This window comes from Lycorma delicatula, chromosome 2, assembly GCF_047948215.1.
Source record: "Lycorma delicatula isolate Av1 chromosome 2, ASM4794821v1, whole genome shotgun sequence".
NCBI lineage: Eukaryota > Metazoa > Arthropoda > Insecta > Hemiptera > Fulgoridae > Lycorma > Lycorma delicatula.
Genome location: NC_134456.1, coordinates 24,440,574 through 24,467,625, shown reverse-complemented (window position 1 = coordinate 24,467,625; position 27,052 = coordinate 24,440,574). Strand labels below are relative to the sequence as shown.

General features: G+C 31.0%; 1 protein-coding gene across 2 annotated transcripts in view; it reads left to right on the top strand.

The window, feature by feature from the left end:
* The window catches only part of LOC142320567 (cytochrome P450 6k1-like), a 36,139-nt gene extending 9,383 nt beyond the window's left edge, over positions 1-26,756 (top strand). For both annotated transcript variants that reach the window (XM_075358498.1, XM_075358497.1), the window contains 8 exons: positions 4,413-4,635; positions 7,864-8,055; positions 13,011-13,143; positions 17,271-17,464; positions 21,230-21,360; positions 21,980-22,186; positions 25,387-25,632; positions 25,953-26,756. In XM_075358498.1, coding sequence (XP_075214613.1) covers positions 4,418-4,635; positions 7,864-8,055; positions 13,011-13,143; positions 17,271-17,464; positions 21,230-21,360; positions 21,980-22,186; positions 25,387-25,632; positions 25,953-26,128 — 1,497 coding nt within the window. In that variant the 5' untranslated portion in view covers positions 4,413-4,417 and the 3' untranslated portion in view covers positions 26,129-26,756. The remainder of the gene's footprint in view (positions 1-4,412; positions 4,636-7,863; positions 8,056-13,010; positions 13,144-17,270; positions 17,465-21,229; positions 21,361-21,979; positions 22,187-25,386; positions 25,633-25,952) is intronic.
* Positions 26,757-27,052: the final 296 nt, after the last annotated feature.

Sequence of the window (27,052 nt, the reverse complement as noted above, 5' to 3'; positions counted from 1 at the left end):
GGTAAATAAAAAAAAAACCCTTTGTTTTAGTAATCTCAAGGCGGTCTTACTTAACAGGATATGACTATTTTAACAGAATAGGATTAATTAATTATTGCACTGAAATAAAGTACCAGCGGCAAACTGACTCTAATTATTAAAAGCAATAAATCGGTAAGATCCATAATAAAGTTTTATGAAAATGGCTGAACCGATTTTAATGTAATGTAAAACATTTTTTTCATTAATTATATTTTGATATATTTCTGTAAATTCTATAGAAAATACTTTTAAATAACCAATATTTTGATATCACAACTCTGCGATTTTAATCATTTATTTATTACTTTGATGCACGTTACGAGTATGTAAAGACAGGTACAATTTATGAAAATATACAACGTGTTACAGAATAAGGGTTACAACCGGGAAATGGTATGTTCAGGATCAGTTTTTAAGTCGATTCCAATAGTTTTTTTTTTATATATCTGAACAAAAATTTAGACCAAAAATTAATATATCCTTAAATGGAGACAGTAAAAAGTGGTCACATTACAATATTGTGATGTCGCGTAGGTAGCGTAGCCCCCGCGGCTTTGACCGCGCCGCGCGCGACGTTTCAATATTGTGATTTGACCATTTTTTACTGATTTTTTATTAATTTTTGGTCTAAATTTTTTTTCAGATATATAAAAACAAACTATTAGAATCGACTTAAAAACTGATCCTGAACATAACATTTCCCGGTTGTAACCTTTATTCTGTAACACTTTGTATAAATGTATATAATTATTAGTGAACCACCACACAGTCGGGTAAAAAAAATATTACTAATAAAGTAGGGACAAAAAGTTCAACCTTTCTCGGCTTTCTGTTTTTTTAGGGAAGTCTTTAATAATGGCTCTGTTCAGTATTTAATTTTTAATACGTATCTACTACACGCAAACATTACAAATATACCTATTACAACATAAATATATCTTTATCGCAGGTGAGTTGGAAGAGATTTCTTTTAGAAATAAGCCTCGCCTTTTGTACCTACGTATTTTTTGTAATTTATGCATTTTTTGTTTACTGACGTGTACAATAAATTGTCAAATAAATAAATAAACAATAAATAAAATAAAAGTAAGTATAACAAAAAAAGCAGGTAAGTACTTACTACTTTTTCCGACACTGGCAAACGCTAACATCTATTCACTTTACTTTTCTTTTCGAAATTCCGGAAACAAATGAGTAACGTTTATCCTTGGCAATCGTATTTATATTAGTGAAGAATCAAACAAGTTCATGCAAGATTGCTAGCACACTCACCACAAGTCGTATTTCGTCCCTTTGCACGTCTGAACAACCGTTGCGGACGGCGGCGGCGGCGCTTTGCAAGTCTCGACACGTTCGTTGTACTGAATATGGAATATGCAAGTTTTTACAAGTAACAGTCGCTGAGCTTCTCAAAACATTATCTGCCTAGATTGATACGCAAAGTCAAGCCAACATTTTAGTTCTTCACTATCGAAACCAGATGAATTTTTGTGGACCCCCGCTTACGAATTGTGAACCCCCATTTTTTTTGTCACGCCAACGTAGACCCCCGTCGAGTCTCCCGTGGACCCCTGGGGGTCCACCTGGACCACTTTGGGAATCAATGCACTACAGGATTCCTATCCGATGCGAATTCTCCCGAACCTTAGCAGTTCTTCAGCCAGCAGAGGCGGAACTGCCATCTTTGTCTCTCCCTACCACGATCTCAGGGAGAGGACATCTACTGTAACCGAGTCCCAAACGATCTTCCGCATGTCACAAACAAGTTCCTCCTCCGTAGTAAGGGCGTCAACGTCCTTTATCAACAAATGGACCCGCCGAACGCCCCCCCTACCAGCCGTGAGCGTGGTATCCTCCACTTTATCCATGATTTTTTGCCGTAACTTAGCAGCCTACTCCCCCGTGTCATGACTCTTATGTGGAGGTCCTCTCCTGACTCCTACGTGCCGAAAGAATGTTCGCCTCTCCCGGCGACACAATATCCGACAGAACCATTGGCCCCACCCAAGGCATCTCTTCCAATAACTTTGAGGTGTTCCAATATTCTGCACCCTGTGCCAGATCATCCACCCATGCCAACCCCTCAGTACCACTGACATCCTCAAGTACTTCAGTGGATGTAAACACATCTTTACACCACCTCTGGAGGACCAGTCAAGGCAGATCACCATCATCTACCCCACCATCAAGAGCCTTCCACACCTCTAAGCGAGTCCTAGACCCTAAATTGACTCCACTCACCATGCCAATACCACATGTAAGATTTGGTAAACTGTTACTAAACTGCTGAAGATGACAACATAAACAACATCAGATTACATAAAGTCATTATCATCATACGGGTAAGTGTAACAATTATATTATAATTTCAACAACTTTTCATGTCCTCCATAAAATAAATGATAAATATTTTAAGAAAAAAAATTAACTCGACATCTTTTTACACTCTTAACAGCAAAAAAAAAAATTTGCAACAGGCAAAAAATGGCAGGGAGGTATAAAGGATTTGTGACAAAGAAACCAACTGATAAGGGGGAAATCTGTGAGGAAGAGAGGGTGGGGTCAACAGCAAAACCATAATTCTTTGAAAAACAGAAATAACATATGTTTTTAAAGAAAGTTTAACAGTCATGTACGGTCAGTAAAATGGTACATGCTGACATGCTACCCAAATAATATAATATTTGTATTTTCTGAAATTATGTCATATCAGTTTTTTTCATTATATACACTTCTTACAGTTTTTTAATCAAAATTTTGCAAGGATCATGTTGTTTGCTTCACTATTTTGTTTCCTCATCACATTTTATGATAATGAGATGATATATAACCGAAACCTTTTCAAATAGATTCTTCTTCTATTGGTGAAAAACTTTTGGAAATATTGTATTCTTTTCAGGCAGGATTTAGACAGTTTAAATCTTAAACTGGCAGTATACATTTTATACCATATAAACAAAAATGAAATCTATCAGTTGCAGATAAATAAAATCTTTTTTAGTTGGTCATTAAATTTTAATGTGACTAAATTTTTTTTAATTTTACTTTAAAAAAAAATAATTTTTAAATATTTTGTAGATATTATAATGGATATTGGGAATGGAGAATGTACAACTTGTATTTGTTACAAAATAGGAAACCCTTAATAACCAATCATTCAAAAACATTTTATTTTATAAATTTTATAAAATTTATAAAAATATTAAAATTTAATAAATTTATTTAAATTTATATTTTAATATTTTATATTTTCTAAATGTTGAACTGGTAACGTAATTTTCCATTTATCAGTTCTCCAAAAAGCTGATAAAATTCAGTCAAATGTTTTTAAAAAAATATATATCTCAATACATCTTGGAAGTTACACTTTGAACAACTAGAAAAATCTTGGAAAATTAAAAGAAAGTAGGTAGGAACAAAGGATTTGTGTCACCTAACATGAGAAGATCTGCGAGCGAGAAATAAAAGGTCAGTTGTCAAAATCAAAGCCTCAAATTACCAACAAATGAACTATGATGACAAGTGTATATACGTAAATTTTAATAACACAGCTAAAAGCGCTTTAATATGGTAGCCAAGCGCTTAACACAGGCTAAGCACTTTAATATGGTGGACAGGTACTTGCTGGAATTCAGCGACCTAGGCGTGGCAGTGAATTGCTTTCTAGATGAAGTAAATTTCAATTATGGATGTCATACAAATATTTTTAGTTGTTGACGGGGTGTGCCTACCCATTTTAGTAAATATATGACAAGTGAGCAGTTGGGATACGTAAGCCGGTGGTGTATGGCACTGTGCTTAGTCCACTCACACTGTTAGGTAAGCACTAGAAGCTATTTAGGAACTGGTCAGTAAACTGTTTCAAGTCTCAGTAGCCGTTTGTGGCACGTACATTCACTCTTATTCTTTAGGGCAACCGAATGGGGTAGTGGCAGGAGAAATGCCAAGCAAACAAAAAAAAAACACAGCTAAAAGGTGATATAATGATATCATACATAATAATTTTATTTTCTAATTAGGTTAGTACATATTTTTTCAGGATATATTTCACTTTTTTTTCAACTGTTCAAAATTTTGCAATAGTTACCAATCTGTTCTTTTCTCTGCATGTTTTGTAATAGTATAACCTAAAGCATTCCCAGATCCATTTTTTTTATTGATGAAAATAATTTGGATATATTGATTACAATGTTAAAAGGAATGCTTCAGACAGGCAGTTTCAGTATCAGATTAGTATTGCATTTTATATAAATTTACCAGCAAAGATGAAATCATTATCTTCTTGAATGAAATCATTAGCCATTTTTTTTTTTTAACTAATTATTAAATTATGGTATGTTACTTTTATCAGTCTCCTATTTTTTAAAAATAAAATAAATATATTTTTGTAGGCATTATGACTGGATATTGGAACTGGAGTTTGTATGACTTGTATTTACTTGGCCTACCCGCAATTCTTTTCATTCTTATTTACATATATTTAGAGAAGACATATAGTTACTGGATAAGAAGAGGAGTTCCACAAGTAAATCCTACATCATACATTTATGGAAATATCAAAGACATGTTTTATGGGAAAGAATTTGGTGGGTTCGTCTACCAAAAAATTTACAAGTAAGTATTTAATAAAGATTAAATATACTTGCAAGTTAATAAACTGAAGAAAAGGATTTTTAAAGCATACGCTTTTAATAATATTTTTACTCTCAGTTCTATTAAATATCTACTTTTGTTTTATTTATGTGCTTTTTATAAAATGCTATTGTTTCATGAATTTTAGTCATTTTCAAGGGACAAAGAAAGAATGTTTCCAACAGTAAAATTGTCACTAGTTTTAAAGAAAATACAAGTAGTTTTTAAGAACCTTTCAAAATAGTCACCTTGATCAGTATAAATTTTACACACCAGCCATTGAATGAATGACCTAAGATTAATCATCACTTTATCAGACTTAGGAGATAGCTTGTCGTTATCATTGTCATATGACTTAACCATTGAGTATTTGTAAAATCAATTCTGTTAATAATTCCAGAGTATTAATTTCAGAAACTGCCATAAAAATTGTTAAAACAAATCTTACTTTAGTTTTTATTTCGTATAAGAAAGGTTAATTTTATAAGTTGTGAAAGAAGTAAAATTGCATTTACTAGCAGTAGAAAAATATATTATTTGACTACTGCAGGAGAAAGTTAGATGTACATCAATTTATATTTATTAAGTTATTCAAATAATAACACTATCACTTATTTAATCACTTATCAGGAGGTCTAATACTTCTGAGTAAGAAATAAGATTAAATAATTTAATTTATAATTTATATTCTCTATTTAATACTGTTCAACATTCCTCTGCCCCATAGCATCATATGCAATGGTTTCATTACAATTTTCTGTTTAAGTTTTCCATGACTTCATTCTTAATGTTTCAAACTTGTTGAATCACATCCCTAAACAATTTTATCTCTCAAATTCAGGAATTAGCTTTTCCTTTATCAATATAACTTCAGGCCAGCTATCATAAGTTCTTATAATATTTCTTATTGTGTAAAACATACACTACTACTAAAAACATACACTTTTCAACTTCTGTTAAATTTTTAGAATAGAACTAGCACTCTACAACATTCATCAACTGATTCAACCCAACAATTATAAAAATCATTTATGAAAGTACTCTATTATTTTTATAAAAAAGAAATTTACAAAATAGTACTTAAAAGAAATTAATTATTTTTCCACTATTTACGTAGTATAGAGAAGTACGTTATATTTCCACCACTGATAAATATTTTAAATTCTATATTTTTAGTTTTTTTTAATTGTTTATACAGTTAATATATATACAAGGTCTTTCAATAAAGTAATGAGGTTGGTTCAGAAAAACTTTTTATTTACAATCCAGTTATACGTGGATCAAGTTATCTTTGATAGCTGGTCTCATGTAGGCAACTCTTTTCTGCAGTCTTTCAAGAATTTCTTGGTAAACATTGATTTACAGTCTGTTCCGTAGGCAAAAACTCCTTATAGACAATGCCATTACTATCAAAGAAACAAATTAGCATGGTTTTTATTTGATTATTTGATTCACTGCACCTTGACAATACACCTTGTCATCATACTGCACTCTCAATTAATGAGTATTTAGCAAATAAAAACATTCCTGTAGTTCCTCAACCACCTTATTCACCTGACTTAAGTCTCTGCAACTTTTTCCTGTTCCTGACTTTGAAAAACACCTCAAAGGACACCATTACTGAACAGTAGAATACATTTTAAAAAATGTAACTGACCACCTGAAAGATATTCCAGTTTTTGAGTTCCAACACTACTATGAAGAGTGGGATAACTGTCTGAAGCGTTGCATGGCTTCCTAAGGGAACTATTTCAAAAGTGATGGAGTATAATTGGATTGTAAATAAAATGTTTCTCTAAACTAATCTCAATACTTTATTGACAGACCTCGTATGTTCATGAATTCTGTTGGAGTAGAGCTCTTCATGAAACTGCTAAACATAAAGAAAAATAAAAAATAAATTTAAAATCAGTTCATCTATAATAAATAATAATCAGTATATAGTAATAATTTTTTTTTATTTTTAACTAATTATTTTCTTCTGCTAGGATGTAATTTGCTAGGCTATTTATACTTCAATAAGTACAGAAAATATGCATTCAACAAGATCAAAATTTACTCTTGCAGACAAAATATTAAGAAAAATTTAAATACATCTCGTACCTTACATCAATATTGATATACAATTGTCATAACTTTCAGACATCATCTACAAGCATAAATGATTAATAAATAAAACTTTACATGTGTTAATTACAACATGATGTTTTTAACCTCCAGTAATAATTAAATGTGTAGTAAGGCTACATGCACTTAAGAGCAATAAACCATTATCTGTGTTTTTAGGTAGATTTCATAAGAAAGCTATCTATTGTAATGGATATGATGATTCAATGTCTGGAAAATCTCAACATATCTTCACGTTTTACATCCCCCAGAACCCAAAACCACCATCAGATCAAAAGTATATACATTTATATATATATATATATATATACATATATTTACATTTATACATATATTATTACATTATTACATTATATTACATTATTATTACATTACATTATTTACATTTATACATATATTTATATATATACATTTATATATATATATATATGTTTCACTTTCACCCAGACACGATAAGTGTTATAATTTTGCCCCAATCATTTTCAAATTTATATATAAAATATAATGACCCAAAATCTCGGTCAAGTTCGTTAATTGGCAAAACTGGACCATGGGACTGGAAATGAGGGGGCTTTTTCAACAAAAAAAAATATCACTATAACTTTCTTATTAAGTAAAATATCGAATTAGTTTAACGTTCCTACTATTCTTTCGATAAGAGTCTAGAACATATCTAAGTAAAGTTTTTTGATCTGGCCCCAAGGGATGGAAAAAATGTGGTTTTAAAAAATACAAAAATTATATCTCCCTAAATAGGCACAATATCAAATCAATTAGTCCTCCAAATATTACCTAAAACTTTTGTCTGAAACAATTTTTGATATGACCAACCCATATGGCAAGGGATGACCAAAATATTGCTGGAATTGTAAGAAGATGGGGCTTGTCGAATGCTAAACTTTTTTTTCACATGCAACCATTGTCATATTGAGTACATTCTCAGTTTTTCTTAACTTTAAGGTGGAAATATTTTTTATTCTCTACTTACCGCCGGTGAAATCTACCTTCTCCTTCCGACATGCCTAAAGGGATTTTTTTAACTTATATCATTAATTATATTATGTTTATTGCGTTAATTTTTAGTGAGTTGAGAAGTCATCCAATTGGCGGATTTTATGAATTTATAAATCCAGTACTTATGGTTCGTGATCCTGAGCTAATACAAACTGTTCTAGTTGAAAAGTTTAAGTATTTTCAAGATAATAAATTCCGTTATGAGTTAAATAATCCTGATGATTGTGCAGCAACTCATCCATTTTACACATCAGGATCCAAGTAAGTTTTAAATTATATAAAAATATTAAAGTATAAATTTGATTAATTCAGCTCTGTATAATAAAACAATAATATTCATTTTGTAAAGGGCAAAGTAATAAACTGGTCCTCTTATAAAATACAATCATTCATTAATTAAGAACACTGCATGGAAATACAACCTAAGAATTTCAAGGATGTAACATATTGATAGGTCTTTGCCAGAAGCAAAGTAAAGATTAGACCACACTGTCCTTACATTGATTCCTTTCATTTAAATTCCCTGAAATTTACCTTTGAGTATATATTGTAAATATGAACAAGATAACAAACATGTTATCCTAAGGAACATTAATGAGTGAAGAGGAAACTCGGAACATTACTACTAATCCCAAAACCGAAGAAGAATGATCCGATTCCGGCCTATTGACCGATACGTCTTCTACCCACGGTGGGGAAACTTTACGAAAGACTGATTGCGAATAGAATTTGGAGCAAAGTTAACGCCACTGTTGCCGGCCCAATACGGTTTCATAAACGTAAAATCGACGGTTGATGCTTTGAGAACGGTGGTGACATGGGCGAATTCATGCAGGGCGGGCACCTGGAGGACAAGAAAGATTCCCATGATAGTCCTCCTGGATGTCCGCAATGCCTTTAATAGTCTATTATGGATGGTGGTGGCTAATGAGTTGGCAGACAGAATGATTAGTGTTATTTAAGAGCAGTGATATGTGACTTCCTACATGCACATGAACTACTCACCACAACAGAGGATGGTGAAATTAGATTCTGAACGCAACTTGGGGTGCCTCAAGGGCACTGCTCCTTTGGGACCTTACATTTGATTGGATTTTGAAGTGGGGTTCCCGGAGGGGGTCTTTTTGATTGGTTATGCGAACAACATAGCACTGCTAGTGTCAGGACATGAAGAAGAAGACGTTGAATACAGAGCAAATAGAGCGATTAAACAGGTGAGCAGATGGCTCCAATCCAAAGGGCTTGAACCCAAGAAAACTCAGCTTCTCACGAGGGTAGGGAAATGTAAAATCAGACCCACACACATCAGAGTGGACGGTTATCAGGTGACAATGATGCCATGCATTAAATATCTGGAGATTTGGTTCCAACAATCAGGAAAATGTAATAAACACCTTGAGATGGTCACGTGTAAGGCAAAGAAAACCATAAACTCTTTAGGACGCTTAATGGGAAACACATGGGGGCCAAAGGCCACGAAAGAAGACTGATCCTCCAGAAGACTGAATTCTTACAATTCCAGCAGTGACGTCCATCATTTTGTATGCCACTCCGGCTTTGTTTTCGGCTTTTAACATTATAAAGAACAAAATTAAACTAAACTCCCTACAACGAAGAATGAATTTGAAAATTTTATCATCTTATAGAACTGTTTCTACAGCCACTGTAGGGGTACCACATATTCACCTCCAGACCCGGAGAAGAAAGCAAGTTTATGAAGGCATGAACAAGGAAGAGGTTACCGGATTGTTATATCAAGAATGGCAGGAAGAGTGGAACACGACCCGTACACATTCCTGGACGCGAAGGTTGATCCCCAGATTAAGACCATTGCTGGAGAGGAAACATGGGGAGATGGGGAGGTGGGATACTACATCTCTCAGTTACTCTCCGGCATGGGGAATTCAGTGACTACCTAAATAGGTTTAGAAAGAGAGAATTCGCTAAGTGTGTCTGTTGCTGAAGTGAAGACTTCCCACAACACACGATATTTGAATGTGTCAAATGGAAAGAACACAAAGAGAGAGAGCTCAAGTTTTGGATGTCACTCCATATATAAAGATACAATAGTAGCATTTATGCTTAAAGGTCAACAACAATGGAGGATAGATGAGACTAGTCACCGAGATCCGAAAAACTAAAGAGACAGATTGTAAGGATGGATCAGAGACTTTAATCTCAAGATAGAACAAAAAAAAAAATATATAAAAAAAGAGAGAAAATACAAAGACTCGGCCGCTGGGTGATGCCCAGGAACGACATAGTCGGGCCGGGTTCCCCCCGTCTGGCGGTTTGAGGCAGGCATAGAGATAAATAACATAAATTGTTCAGACCGAGTTCTGGCGATGGGGAGGGACCAGGGAACGACATAGTCGGGCCCAGTTCACCTCTCTCCAGTGTTTTGAGACAGGCGAATCAAAGAATCACAAGATCCAAACTGGCAAGCTGACCTGCCATGCCAGACATATTGTCAGTAGGCGGGAAGGCTCGTTTGAGTTAAAGGACACTCTCCTAGGCTGAGCTAAACTTGATTGCAAATCCAGCCCAGGAGAGCACAGGAAAAAAGATACAAGCAATTATTATGCTACTAGAAGATCTTTTATGGTTACTATATGACCCCCCCCTCATCAGGTATGTTGCACAAAGCACTGTTTTTACTGATGCCTACATTAAGTACCCAGAAACCGCATTAAAATAGATTATTGATCAGTGTTTTTTTGCTTTTTTATATTTTTATCTATTTTAGCTTGTGATATTACTTCATAAATTTTCACTGTTCAAGACTGTTGAAATTGTGCTTTATATGTATTATAGATAAAATTTACATGTTGTGGTTAATGTATGTACGTTTATCTCTAAAAGATAACACTGATAAACATAATTTCTGTCTCCTAACATGTGATACATGATTTTAATCTGTGTTTTGATGCTGAAAACAAATATGAACTTAGAATCTTTCTATCACCCACCATTTTTGAAAAAATTTTAAATATTAATTAAAGGATTTTTTTCATTTTTCAACATATAGTTAGCATTTTAAGCTCCTATATTGTATTTTGTTAGCTCATTTTTTATTGTTTAACTTTGTTAACATAATTTGTAAGCTATAAATAAACAATACTATACAAAGAATTAAATCATATCATAGTCAAATACTATGACATTATATCTAACACTGAAGAGTGAGCCTTCATGGACTAGATTAATCAAATCTGTTCAGGTCAAAACATGTAGCTGAAAATACAGCTGTGTTGTTTGTATTAAGCACTGGTTTTAGCAATGAATTAATTTTGTTCAGTCTTATTGCTGTCTTACGTTTGTTAACAGTGCAGTGTCATAACGCCTCGAAATTGTGTAAATGATCAAATGATGCGAATGCCTTTTGTTATGTATGTGGTAAGTTTACAGTAAAATCAATTAGAAAAAACATTACATCTTTAATTAAAAAATCATATCATTTGTACTCTCAGTATAAAATTGGTAATCAGGATAAAATGTGTCTCCTCATATAGTATGCATCAATTGTTCTGTATATTTAAGAGGATGATGGAAAAGTACATGGAAGGCTTTGCCATTTGGTGTACCTATGGTTTGGTGCGAACCAAAGGATCATGTAACCGATTGTTACTTTTGATTAACTAGTGTTTCTGGAATTTCTAAAAAATCTAAACGTTTTGTAAAATATCCTTCATCGCAATCTGCAATCAGGTCTGTACCTCACAGTGAAATTATTCCAGTTCCTGAGCCACCTGTGAATGTATGTTTCGAAAGCAGCAATGAAGTTACAGGCAGTACTGAAGAAGACAACAATAACTTTGATTTTGAATTATTTTCCAATAAACCACATCTTGTATCACAAAGTGAATTAAATGACTTGGTTAGGGATTTAAATTTATCAAAAAATCAAGCAGAGCTGTTAGGATCAAGACTGCAAGGTTGGAATTTACTTCAAAAAAATACAAAAATTTCACTTTCAAAGCTGACAAAAAGAACTTTCTCAGTACTTTATTGATGAAAATAATTTGGTTTATTGCATGAATATTGATGAGCTTATGTCGCACTTATGACAAATTCATAAACCTGAGGACTGGCGTCTTTTCATAGATTCGTCCAAGTATAGTTTAAAAGTGGTGCTACTACACAACAGTAACAAATATCCTTCAATAAAAATTGTTTATATTATTAATTTGAAAGAGACATACGATGTGATGAAAAACGTAGTTGAAAAAATAAATTATAAAAAACAGGTGGAACATATATGGTGATTTGAAAGTTATAGCTATTTTGTTAGGAATACACTTAAGCTATATATTAAGTACATGTGTTTTCTTTACTAAAGGACAGCCAAGCTAAGGATAAACATTATGTTACCAAATAGTGGAAGAAACAAGACAACTTAATTCCAAATGGGAAAAATATTATTCATGAGCCCTTAGTTGAACCCCAAAAAAATATTTTTACCTCATCCATTCATTAGTCCAAACTAGGACTAATGAAAAATTTTGTAAAAGCAATGAAGAAGCATAGTCCCCGATTTTTGTACATCAGGCAGAAATTTCCGAATGTAAGTGAAGGAAAAATTAAATAAAGAATATTTGTTGGTCCTCAAATAAGAGTCAAAGATGAAGTATTTAACTCGATGTTAAATAATGTAGAAAATGCACAGCTTGGGCTTCATTTAAAGATGTTTGCAAAATTTTTCTCAGCAAACAAAAATCCAACAATTACCACGATATTTTTAATCAACTTCTTACCTCATACAGAGCTATGGGATGTAATATGTCTGAAAATACATTTCCTCCACTCACATCCACTTACATTGCACTTCATCTGCTGCTATGTCAGGTCTGGCAAACCAGTAGTGGAGATTGCAGTTGCTAATCTGTACACACACACCCAGACCTGGCAGCAGCTGGAAAACTGTTGGAGAAAACAAAAAACAAGTCCAAGTGTTTCCTAGTTGAGTTTTTAATCCCATTCTTATAGTATAATTTATTCATGTCTTCAAAATTGGCATTGTTTTCATAGTAACTATCATTTCACAGAAGTTTCTCCATAAATGATTTTGACAAAGAGGGAACGGCATGAGGATAGGGACAGTTAAATAAAAACTGATGTGTTAGGAAAAAATAGAAATGTAAGGAATCTATAAAATAGAATTAATAAAACGTAAGAAATAAGATAATAACAATTTCCTACTGTACAATGTATTTCAGATGGAAGGAAGTAAGATCAATTACTAATGCAGGATTCACACCAAACAAATTAAGAAATTTGGAAGATATTGTTCAATCAGTATACAAAGATGCATCCAAATACTTAGAAAAAAATAATATGGAAAATATAGAGGTAAAAAGTAATAGCATAGTTAACATTAATGTAACAATTCTTTAAATTCATTAAGCTGATCTTGAAATTAAAAATCCACATTTTTTTAGTTTTTTTTATGTATACAAAAATCCACATTAACCTTCAATTTAGGGTATTGAGAAATATTTTTTTTTTTAAATTACATAATATTATCTAATACTAAGTACAAAATTCTTAATTCAACTATATACATTAAAAATGATAAATCATCTGTTAAATGGTTAAATTTCTTTAATTTTTTTTCAGAATATTTTCAGTTGTTCTTGCAGTCACCTCTAACAACTGTGCTGGCTGATGTTATTGATTATGAGCAGTGGTTGCTACTGTTAATGGTCAATTTTGTCTGTTCATTTGGTATACCATTGTTGTGTATTTATTTCAATGTTTGAGTATGGTAATATTTGATCCTTTTTTGTGTATGTATACTTAGATTTTTATGTCTAGATTTTAATCAGTGTAAATGGATATCTGATTTATGGCTTTTTAGATGGTTGACATTTGTTAAAGTTGCTATAGAGCAATTTTAAGTTTCCATTATATCTTTTTTGAAGTTGCATCCCATTCTGGGCAGTTAAGAACAACGTATGTTTTAAACAGGCCAGTTTCATTTTTGTGGATATTTGATTTAATGATTGTGTTCTGTGTACAATTATTTCTATTACTAGTTTGCTAAAGGACATATTGTATTAAAATTATTAAATTATTGAGCTATTTTCTTTGAGTTTTTTTATGTATACTTTTTGTTTTATTAACAAAATAAATAATAATAATAACAGCTTTTATTACATCTGATTTATTACAGACTTATCTTTCTGAATCAACACACTGGTTTTACTACCATATACAATGAAGAAGACATAGCCAAAGTTTTATAAACTTTAATTCTTCTCTCCCTCCTTGTTTTATTTTTGAAATCTTAAGAATAATTTCATCTTTCGTTCTAGATTTGCTCTAAACACATCACATCAAAAACCTATGAACTGTGAAACACAATCTATGTATAAAACAGTGCTATCACTGATTATATTTCCAACTAAATAGTGTGCTTTAAAGTCACTCATTGTACTTTAATTCATGCTAAATGTTTTCAGTTTTTAACTATTAAACATCTACTTTAATTTAAAAATTGCTGATCACAGCAATTTTTATAAAATATCATATTACCATCACTATGAAACAAAATTCAATTTATAATCAGTAACTTGTACTCCAGTACCCGCTTCACTCTTAGGTTACATTCAAAACAGACGTTAAATATTATATGAGCAATGAATGCTACAACTGTCTAACTCCATCCTTAATAAAAATACTGAATTCAAATTGTTACCTACTTACGTAAATGCCAATTTCAAAAATGCAAATTTTTTTGGTTATTTTTAAAGAGTTATCACACAGACTATTTACAATTATAACAAGAAAACCTTTTAGATTCATTATTACTTACCATATTCCTCTTGTTAATATTATCTAAGTGTATAAAACTGAGTTGAGTTTCCTATTAAATTCTCTTAACTAATTACTTTTTTTTTTTTGTCTTCAGTCATTTGATTGGTTTGATGCAGCTCTCCAAGATTCCCTATCTAGTGCTAGTCGTTTCATTTCAATATACCCTCTACATCCTACATCCCTAACAATTTGTTTTACATATTCCAAACGTGGCCTGCCAACACAATTTTTTCCTTCTACCTGTCCTTCCAATATTAAAGCGACTATTCCAGGATGCCTTAGTATGTGGCCTATAAGTCTGTCTCTTCTTTTAACTATATTTTTCCAAATACTTCTTTCTTCATCTATTTGCCGCAATACCTTTTCATTTGTCACTTTATCCACCCATCTGATTTTTAACATTCTCCTATAGCACCACATTTCAAAAGCTTCTAATCTTTTCTTCTCAGATACTCCGATTGCCCAAGTTTCACTTCCATATAAAGCGACACTCCAAACATACACTTTCAAAAATCTTTTCCTGACATTTAAATTAATTTTTGATGTAAACAAATTATATTTCTTACTGAAGGCTCGTTTAGCTTGTGCTATTCATCATTTTATATCGCTCTTGCTTCGTCCATCTTTAGTAATTCTACTTCCCAAATAACAAAATTCTTCTACCTCCATAATCTTTTCTCCTCCTATTTTCACATTCAGTTATCTTTGTTATTTCTACTACATTTCATTACTTTTGTTTTGTTCTTGTTTATTTTCATGCGATAGTTCTTGCGTAGGACTTCATCTATGCCGTTCATTGTTTCTTCTAAATCCTTTTTACTCTCGGCTAGAATTACTATATCATCAGCAAATCGTAGCATCTTTATCTTTTCACCTTGTACTGTTACTCCGAATCTAAATTGTTCTTTAACATCATTAACTGCTAGTTCCATGTAAAGATTAAAACGTAACGGAGATAGGGAACATCCTTGTCGGACTCCCTTTCTTATTACGCCTTCAGGTATTTAATATGTTATAAATAACAAGTCACAAATTAATGAACTTGAAATACTCCACTCTCCTCCCTATCTTCTTGTTCATCATGAAACCTACTCCTGCCTGCCCATTATTTGATGCTGAATTAATTACTCTAAAGTCACCTGACCAAAAGTCGCCTTCCTCTTGCCACCAAACCTCACTAATTCCTACTATATCCACATTCATCCCATCCATTTCCCTTTTTAAATTTTCTCCCCTACCAACCTTTTTTAAGCTTCTAACATTCCACGCTCCGACTCGCAGAATGTTATTTTTCAATCTTCTGGTGACCCCTTCCTTAGTAGTCCCCACCCGGAGATCCAAACGGGGGACTATTTTACCCCCGGAATATTTTACCAAGGAAGGCGCCTCCATTATTGTTATGTGAAAATGCAGAGAGCCACATTTTCTTGGAAAAAAAAAACATCTGTAGTTTTCCATTGCTTTCAGCTGCGCAGTACTCAGAGGACTGAGCGATGTTGATATGGCCGTTTAAGTCATTGTGACTCACGCCCCTAACAACTACTGAAAGAGCTGCTGCCCTCTTTCAGGAATCATTCCTTAGTCTGGCTCTCAACAGATACCTCTCCGATATGGTTGCACCTTCGGTCCAGCTACTCTGTATCCCTGAGCACTCAAGCCCCCTCACCAACGGCAAGGTCTCATGATTCATAGAGGAGGAACTAATTATTATATAGCCAATTCTATTACTGGTTTAAATAAAATAACTGTTTTATAAAATTAAAAATATATCTACATATACAAATTTTTTTTAGATTATTTCATAAACATGAAATCACATTCAAGTTCATATTGTATACAGCATGGCAAAATGTGATAATAATTTAGTTATTAAACAATCAATTAAAAAGTAATGAAACTCTTTCTTTCCAAAAAAGTTTGTTACTTTTAAAAGATAATTATTGGCACCTTTTCCATGAAGATTCCAGTTCCAATGTTGCCAACAACAGCCATGTAAAAAATTAGGAATTTCTAAAGTTCGTAAAAAATAAATTTTCAATGTAAACATATTTATTCATTTAATATGGAGATTTTTATCAATTTTTTTGAGTCTGAAAATATCAATCAAATCATTAAAAAAATTTATTTACTTAATTAATCATTATATTTCTTTCACCATGGCAACTGAGATAGATTGTGGAGTTCTCCTCATCAAAGGTCTGTGTACTTTATTTACGAAAGTTACTACTATTCTGTCTTTTGTAATTTAGTTTCTTTTTCAGGTTTCTAAAAAACTGAAAACCACAATTGTTATTTATCTATATTATTCTCACAACCATTAGGTTAATGAGCATTGCAAGGATTCAGGGGATGAGCCCTCTAGCCAGACATGAATGGCAAGCAAAATGAGCTTTGCAGCCCTGGATACAGCCTAGTGACCCCTGGAGGCCTCCAGGTCAGCTGCAGGACTTGCCTTGGTCAACCTCACCCTAGGGATCCACGGGTTGGAGTCCATGGGCTAGATGATCAGGCAAGTGAAGCAAGCCCCAAACCAGCTAGTATTATTATATTTTTATAAAATCTATCAGTATTCTTTTCTATTTATGAGTATAACTGAAATGTTTAATTACAGAGAATTTTTTTTGTCTATTTAAATAATTTTTATTAAATTATCTGTTTAGGTTCATGAATTGTCAGCTAAAATCATGTGTGAAGTAGTAGCAAACTGGGGTTGGGGCATCCGTGCAAATGCTTTTTCTGAAAACTCTGTAATTAAAAATATTTTTGATAAATTGGATTTTTTAACTTCTGCTTCAAAGCATTCATATAATCTTTGGGTTCTTTGGCCAAGATTAGGTAACTTATTAAACACAAGGTAAGTTGGAATTTTATGTTTTTAAGAAGATAATTAATATGATTTTTTTTTTTGTCTTCAGTCATTTGACTGGTTTGATGCAGCTCTCCAAGATTCCAAGACTCTCCAAAATAATATGATTAATTTACCATAAATATTACCTAGCTATTCTTGTCAAGTTATGCAATTCATTTTTGAAGAATCCCTTGATGATATCCCACAGGACATATTTGATGAAGCTTGTCTGTGGGATACGGAAATGGAATTTTGTAGCGTATGAAAAATGCCATGCCCAACCAGGATTTGAACTTGGGACCACTAAATGAAAGGCCAATACGATACCAAACCGCTCTTGAGATCGGCATTTATTTTTTATTTTTTCATTTCATCTATTGTATATTTATAACAAAATAATCCCTTTTTATTGAAAAACAATAACCAGAATTATAGCTTCTTTTTACAATGTATGATGTGTTACAAAATATCAATCAAAAAAGTTCAATTAGCCAACTCCAGTTATTGCTTCATCAGTGATATATTAAAAAACCATGTATCGTAATAAATTTTAATGTTATTTATTTATTTTTTTATTAAATATAAAATTACTTGTTTACCAAGGAAGGCGCCTCCATTAGCTGAATCTTTTAATTTTAATTTCTGAAGCCAAGATGCTCAACAAAATAAAACAATAACCAAAGTTTTTAATACTAGTATTTTATCATCACGATTTCAAAAAATAAGTTTATGACTTTTGGAAAATTTGGAAGCTCATGCAATAGAGGTCTTTTTTTAATGATTAAAATATTGACTAAAATGGATTTTAAATAAATTAAAATCAAAATTATATTTGTTTTCTTTTTTTTAATTTGGGAGCTCTCCCGTCAGGGGAAACAATATATTATTTTGGTGACTTTATTTAACAAAATACTTTTTGAGCATTAAACATTTGAGCATTTTTTTCTAAATAAACAAACCTGCAAATTTCTAGAAAAGGAATAAAAATTTTGACTAATTTTTTTTAGTAAATACTAAAGGGCTAACAAAAAATTAAGATTTTTACACTTTAAATGCAATGGGTAATTTGCAAGATGAATTTAAATTAAATTTTTTTTAACTAAATTTTTTTTTGTTACCACAGACCATCGGACTGAGGTGGGCAAAAAAATTTTTATAATGGTTTGAAGGGCTATTGATGTAAAAAATATAGATTCAAAAAATTTCCATTGACTCCTTTTCTAAAGCAATATACAGGTAAAAAAACTAATTAAATTGTGTGCCAGCATTAAAAAAAAAAGAAGTTTTTATTGTATTTTGTTAAATAATTTTTACTATAAAAGGTTGGAAAGATGAAAACTACATAATTTTTATGATTGGATTATTTAGCCAGAAGTGACTACATATAAAGTTACTAAATCCGAAATAATGTTCAATAATTTCTCCAACTATTTTTCCTTTTTTTGTTGGCACTGGAATGCATTTTTACACTTGAAGAGTGTAAGCAAAGTTTTCGTAGGTAATCCTTGAGAACTCAGAATAATTTTTTTAAGTATACCATTAGCAATATACCACCATCCAGATCATCACTTGTATTTTTTAAACATTTCTTCAGTGGATAGTCCCCTCCTTTCCATGGCCAAATTTATACAATCAACCCATATCTTCCTAGGTCTTCCTCTCTTTCTATGCTAAGTTGGAATCCATATCCAAAATAACTTACGAATTCATTCAGCAGATATTCTTTGCAAGTGACCAAACTAAGATAATTGTGTCATACTTGAATTCGACCTCATAATCACTTTATGGCACAAATTATCCTACCTCAATATATGCGCTCCATTATAGTTAATCAATACACTCTATTCCAAAATATCAACTCCATAGAGTAGATTCTTTGACTAATTTTAGATGACCAAGTTCAGAGTTCTGAGCCATATGTGGACATTATTCTCAATAAGCCCATCAAACAAGCAAATCTTTATTTCCAGAGATATGTTTTCATTCCAAACATCAGAGTTTCAAATTCTTCTCTTCCCACATTATTTAAGATACTCTGTTCATTTGAAGTTAAAGCAATGCCATGATATTTGTAATCTTTAAATAATCTAACTGGACATTTACTTAAAACATAAATATAATTTTAGGTAAATCGTTCGTACATCAGTAACGTTAAATTATTGGAACGGTCGACTTGAGACTGTACAAGACTACACTTCATTTACATTCATACATATTATCCTCATTCATCCTCTGAAGTAACACCTTACAGTGGTTCCGGAGGTTAAACAGAAAAAGAAATATAAATCGTCCATATAAAGAAGTATAATAAATCGTATGAACAAATGAATCGTTCGTATGCTGCGCGCAGTTGCTCATGTGTCCGGCGCACTACGTGATCCACTCTGCGCCAATAGCATCTAAGATAAAAATATGAGTATATACATCAAACAAACGCACTCACCATCATTTTTTATATACGGTGACTAGTGTCATTATTAAATTTCTTATACCTACCACGGTTATAAACAGGTGAGTGTGTTCTTACCTTTTATTTGAACAGCATCTGGTGGATTTAAATATTTGTTTTTAAAATAACACATATATAGCTTAATATGAGTTTTGTTAGACCTATATATTTCAGTAGTTAAATAATCAGGTAGACAGTAACATTTTAAAATTTGTTTAAATTGTTTCGTTAAAATTTATAATTATTTTAACTGTCAATAAAATATGCACTGAAAATATATTATAATAATACATTTTTTTAAATGTTTTAATTACAACACAAAAGAGGCTTGCCTCAAACTATTGTTGTACATGTCACAAAAAACCACGAAAATCTTATATTGCAAAACAAAATTGTTTTTAATCATTTTAATCAGACGGAAAAGTTGGTATCTTTTAAATATGTGAAAAAAGTAAAAGAATTTATTTATACCTAATGAAATATATGCGGTAGCTAAATGATAAAAATAGTCCATCGTTCAGGAATTTATGAAATTGTCTTTCTTTCTTTCATTTCCTGTTTAGCCTCCGGAACCACCATAAGGTATTACTTCAGAGCATAAATGAGGATGATATGTATGAATGTAAATGAAGTGTTCTTGTGTAGTCAGGTCAACCAAACGTGAGATGTGCGGTTAATTGAAACCCAACCACCAAAGAACACCGGTATCCACGATCTAGTATTCAAATCCGTATAAATTTAACTGAAATTGTATGTTTTTAATTTCAATCTGAACTATTTGGTTTCCTATGTCACCTATTCTATTTATTACAACGGTTACCCTCAATTTAATTACAGAATTATTTTTTGCAAGATATTTTCAAATTTTATTTAGTTTAATTCTTGCCACATAGAATTATGCCATTTGGCTACCTAGGAAAATCGAGACAATAAAAATTTCTATTAATTAAATGATATCTCTAGAAAAAGTTCCCGATTTTTATCAATGAAATATTAAAAAAACATTCCTATTTTTTAAGCTTCACTTGCAGGAAACTATCTGTAATTACTTGATTTGTGAAATTCAGACTTAAGTTTTAATTACACAAATACAGATGTTAAAAATACTGATTAAGCTATAATGCATACTTAGTAATTAATAATTATTTTATTGATGGAATTATTTGAACAGATTTTTCCTTTAATCATTATCAGTCAGGTCAATCCCATGGTTCTTTGGTTCTTTTAAGCAAAGTTTTAAGCAAACACTGACATGTACGTACATACATTAGCTTGAACAATTTGATTTAATATAAAAATTCATGAATTATTTATTTTTATAGGTTATTCTCAAAAGACTTAAATAATTGCTTGGAACATATAACTGAACAAGCCATGAAGAATTCTGACAGAAATTCATTTCTTCACACTATGCTAAGTAAAAGTGAAAAATACAAAGGTGGTGCTGGTAAAGGTAATTTAAATAAGAAATAATAATAGCATATCGAAACGAACTTATGTTGAATTTATGTATCCACTAAGCTATATTATGTAGAATATATCTTTAAAATCAATATAGAAAAATCATATTTTGCTTGGATTGTATATTATTATGCATGGAAATATAAGCTGAACATTGCAATAAAGAGCTCTTTCAAAAGATGTTTAATATTACAGTGCGTCTCACAATCAATAAGATAAAAAGTTTTAAGAGCTTTTACAATTGCCAGATTGTTGACAAAAAAAAAATCTGAAAAACTACTTTAATATTAAGTAAAAGCTCATCTATTCACTTTTAATCTCCTAATTCTTAAACTTATTTTTATAGTTTTTGATGTAAAAATAAAATTATTATAATTGACTCAACTAAAGAAAAATTATAGACACAGAAAATACTTTCCTGTTTTACTCATAGATAAAATTCCAAATTTAAGTTCCAGTTAATAATAGTACACCGCCTGTAGCTTCATAAAGTTTGTAGTAATAAAATCATCAGATTGCAAAATCTGATGAATAAACTCAAATCTTTAAATTACCTATGATTTAAATTTCAATATTGTATATATGAACAGTAAAACTCATTTCATTTTCAGATTTCAAAGTAAGTGAGATCACAGGATACTTGGCGACTTATTATATTGATGGATATGAAGCAACAGCTCTGCTATTACATTTTGTTTTATATCAGTTGGCACTATTCTCAGATGTGCAACAAAAACTTAGAGATGAAATACTGAACACAAAAGATACCACAGTTGATACAGTCAGTAAGATGGAGTACATGGACATGGTTATATCAGGTGATTTCTTGAGCTAAGTTTACATCCTGTTAAGACTACATTTCCTTAAAAACCATACATAATATTCACTCATTTTATAGATCTCATAAAGTAACAGAAGATATAATTTTACATACAACCTATTAATTCTTATATGTTATCATTCTTATTTTTATTTTTAACCATTACAGTTTAATTCAGACACTGATAAGCAGTTGATGGAAACGATCATGTGTTTTGTTTGCTCGTTCTAGTGCATGCCTTCACTTTTATGTTCTGTTAGTACTATGTGTCCCTAACTACAAATAGCTGCATTACAATAAAATTACTATTATTTATTTTGTAATTATCATTGATATCTTTACCAGCTAAATATATCGTGTGTTACATGTAAAGTGGTATTTCTCAACAAAAATGAAGCGATTAAGTGTAGTGAATGCAAGAATTCCTTCTATGCTTCATGTACCAGGCTTGAAACTACAGAAAAATTCAATAGGAAAAATATCACAACTAAATCAGTGTGTACATGTGATAGGTGTGTTATTTTACCTGAAGGTCAATTCAGTAATCTGCATTCAGGTTTTAATAAAAGTTTGATTTCACTTTCCAATTTGCTTGAAGAACTTACTTCTTTATTTAATAGAAAACTCAAAGATTTCTCTGCCCAGATTGAAGTAATAAACAAAACCAATGAAGAAACAAAACTGCAAGTAATAAATTATCCATTGAAAATAATAAAGTTGCTAAAAAATGAAATGAGTTGAAAGAAAAGAATATAAAATTAACCCAAGACTTGTCACAATTTCAACATGAATTTCATTGCCTACAGCAACAAACGAGAATAAATAACATCAAAATATCCTGCATTCCATAAACTAAGGGCAAGGACTTACACAACATTTTGGGATATGTTGCTCATGCCATTCAAATAGAGTTGAAACATGAAGAATTGTCTGCTATACACAGAAGCCAAATCCTAAGAATTCGAGTTCTGTTATCATCAACTTTGTCTCTAGAAGTGTTAAAATACATATGGACCTTGGCTGCAAAGAAGAAAACTGATTAAAAACAACAGAAATCAGCCCAGAACTGAAGGATAATGTTTATATTAACATCTATCTCCTTATTACAAAACTGTTTTAGGAGCAGTGAGGGATGTCAAGGTGTAGAATAAACTGGCAATTGTATGGGTGCAAGACAAAAATATCTTAATTAGAAATCAGCTCAGAACTGATTTTTTTTTCTTATTTTTATTTTTATTTTATGTCTCATTAAAATTTTTACAAAATTAAGAAGAGATTTTTTTCATAAAATTTGATTATAAACAGAACACTATTATTGTGTAATAAAGTATTCTATCAATATCAAAATTTATCAAAAAATGTTATTTGTAATTTTTAAAAATTGTAATAGAAATAATTGATATCATTTAGATAGATACAATGCTCTATATTTTACTTGATTATTTGTACATCAATTAATAAGTTTTATTTTCTTTCAGTAAATTGTTTTAATTTATAAATATTTGATCCATTGTGTGGCTGTTGTGGATAAAAACAGTTAAAAACAAAGTTTAAATTTGAAATTAAATTTAGTTAAAATTTTAACTACTTTTTTGTGAATGATTTTTGAATTTACTTAAATAGATAAAACATATTTTTGCACTATAATAGTCAACATAAAATTTGGAACTGAAAAGGGAGTAGGTGTTCTATATAGTATTTTATAAACTGAATCTAAATATGTATTCCGAAAGAAACCGTCATGTAACATTCTTAAGTTACAACCTCTTAAATTTATTTATTCCATCATTCATAGAACAAACATTAAAAATAAGTTAGTACGTCTGTATGTTTGCTTACTCACATCTGATTTATATTGTGTTGCATGCTGTAGACTTATATTTGATACATAACCATCACATGTTGTCATTTCATGTCAAGCCAGATATGTATAGACATGTCGTGAGTCAAGTAATGAGTAATTCAATGTGATAAAATTTTCTTCAGTATGAGTTCAGTTCTTGGTATGACTTGCTGTGTTCTTTAGTTGTAGTGGTTTTGTCATACATATTATAAAGACATGCCATATCTTAATAGATAAGATAAGAAATGCCATAAATTTAGTGAAAGATTTTTGACAGAACAACTTTTGGTATTATTTTATTAAACATCAAGATTTGTTAAGGTGTGTTTGTGTTTATGCTTGTGTGTGTGGGTGTATGTGGTGTTTGTATTTTATGCTGTTTTACTGCACTCCATAGTGAAACAATTTTATGAAGTAATTAAGTATTTACAAATTAAAATTTAATTATTTTTATAATTAAGTAAGTATTTCTGTAATATTTCAATTTACTTTCGTTCATTAAAACATTCTGAATAAAAATCAAGCTTGTAAAAATTCTCCAAATATTTTTTGTTACACTTGAAGAAAATTCATTACGAAATGTCAATGAAAACCAGTACTGAATCTGCTAAAAACTGCTTACAAACATTATTTTGACTGTCCCTTGGGGGCTCAAGATAAATCCTGGGCTCCACATATAGCATACATCAAATACTATGTTAAACTAACCCAGTAGTTAAAAGAAAAAGAAGAGCATTTGCCTTTTGGTGTACCTATGATTTGGCAAGAGCGTACTAACCATTATGACGACAGCTATTTTTACTTAATAAATGTTACTATTTCAATTCAGACAATAAAAGCAGTATAGCATACCCAAATGTTTATTCAGCTATGAGACCAATAATGATGTTGATTTACAGATTCTGATTGCTCCAACTTCTTGGAAAGAAATTTCTGATTTCCAGAAGGCTCAACCGATGAATCCTCAACTTCAATAGATATTAATTACATTCCAGAAAAATCAAATACTGAACCTCACCTCATCACGTAAGCAGAACTGAGTGACCTAATTCATTCATAAACACACATCCTAATTCACCTACTTTTATCTCAGTCTCAAATTATTTTTTTTTTTTTGTTGACCTGTGTAATTATTCAAAATAACAGTTATGGCTATTATCAAATATGGCTATTTATATTTTTAATTCACCTTTTAAATCCACAGTGTTAGACTTATTAAGATCTCCAAAAGAAAGTGAAAGTAGAAAATCCCTGTAATTCATTAAACAGATGTCTTTTAAACAGCTTACTTACATAGACATACTACCAATTTTTGTCAAATAGTAATAATATTTAATAAATAAATATGATTACAGAAGTAGGAAGATATATTTCAACTATATCTTTCCTGGGAAGAGTTTGTACAGAGAAAATAACTCTAGGGTCAACAGATATTGAACGAGGAACTGCAATTGTAATTCCATCATACGCAATTCATCATGATCCTGAGTACTACCCAGATCCAGACAATTTTAATCCAGAAAACTTTTCTGAGGAAAACAAAAAGAAAAGGCATAAATTTACATTTATGCCATTTGGTCAAGGGAATCGGAGTTGCTTAGGTAAGAAATTATATTAGTTTTAGGGTAGTATATTTATTTATTTACTCTATTAATTGCATGCTTACCGATTATAACATGCAATGATAGCATAGTTAGATTTCTCTTTCACCAATATTTTAATATGAAACATTTGTTTAAATGCGCTATTCTTTTTAACAGATTTCTATTTATCTGTCTTTCATATGATAGAAGATAGTACAAATAAATTTATTCATGAATAATAGTAAATTGTTCTATTTGTAAGTAGTGATAGAAATATATAACTGCTACCAAAGTGAAACCAGCTAACAGTGAATAACTATACATTTTTTCCATTGCAGGTATGAGACATGCACTGACAACAATAAAGCTTCTTTTGTGCTACCTGCTCAAAGAATATGAAATATTACCAGCAAAAGGTAAAGCAGCAGAGCCACTAAAGCCAAAGAAGGAAGTTTTAGGAATATTCTATCCAACATCTACACCAGTTGTTTGTTTTAAAAAGCTGAATAATTAGATATTCTTCACATTGCACTAGATAACAAATGTACTTGTTCATTTTGTTTATAATTCCATTATGAAACCAAAACCAAAAAAAAAAAATCTTATAAAAATTATAATGTTTACAAAATATAGGTTTTATAATTTACATAAAAGCATTTGTAATTTATTTGTAATCTTATAATTTGTATATATTTTGGCAAATTTTCTGTGGAAGTAAGACACTAGCTTTCTGTTGAAAAAACAAAAATACTTTTTTAAAACAGCACAAAATCTGTAGCACAGTACAGACAATTAAGAGATCTACAAATTATCTCATATAATAATCCAAATAATCATATAATAATCCAATAAATGGATTACTACTAATTTTAATTTGTCACTGTAGAGAATACTACACTTTATATGAGCTGGTAGTTTGGTAATAATATTAAATTCTTTGCACTTAATTTCAAGTTTCCTATTCCAAGATGTGTGTCATGTTAATAAGATTTCATGTTTCTGAGATAAATATCATTGCATGGAGCCAATAAATAAATAATTACTTTATCATAAGTCTCTCAGAATAAGTATTTTATTTTAAGGATTACAATAAGCTGAAATTTAAAATTTGAACAAGGTCTGTGCTTAGAATATCCTGTTTTTAGAGAAAATAACAGTATCAATAAAATGTGTTTACTATTAAAAATGATGATACTCTTTAACCTTAAAACACTATATTCAAGAACAGTAGTTGAAAAACAAAACTTGTTTTAAAAAAAAAAACATTTTACCAAAACAGGAGTAGATTTAGTGTTTCACCTCATTAATAATTGTTGATAAAGTACATCATAAATGTAAACAGGAGTCCTGATTTAGTATGTCTGACAACTCTTCCTATATATTTCTATGACAACTCTTCCCCTCTTAGGGAAGAGTCTTCATATAGACTCTTAGACCG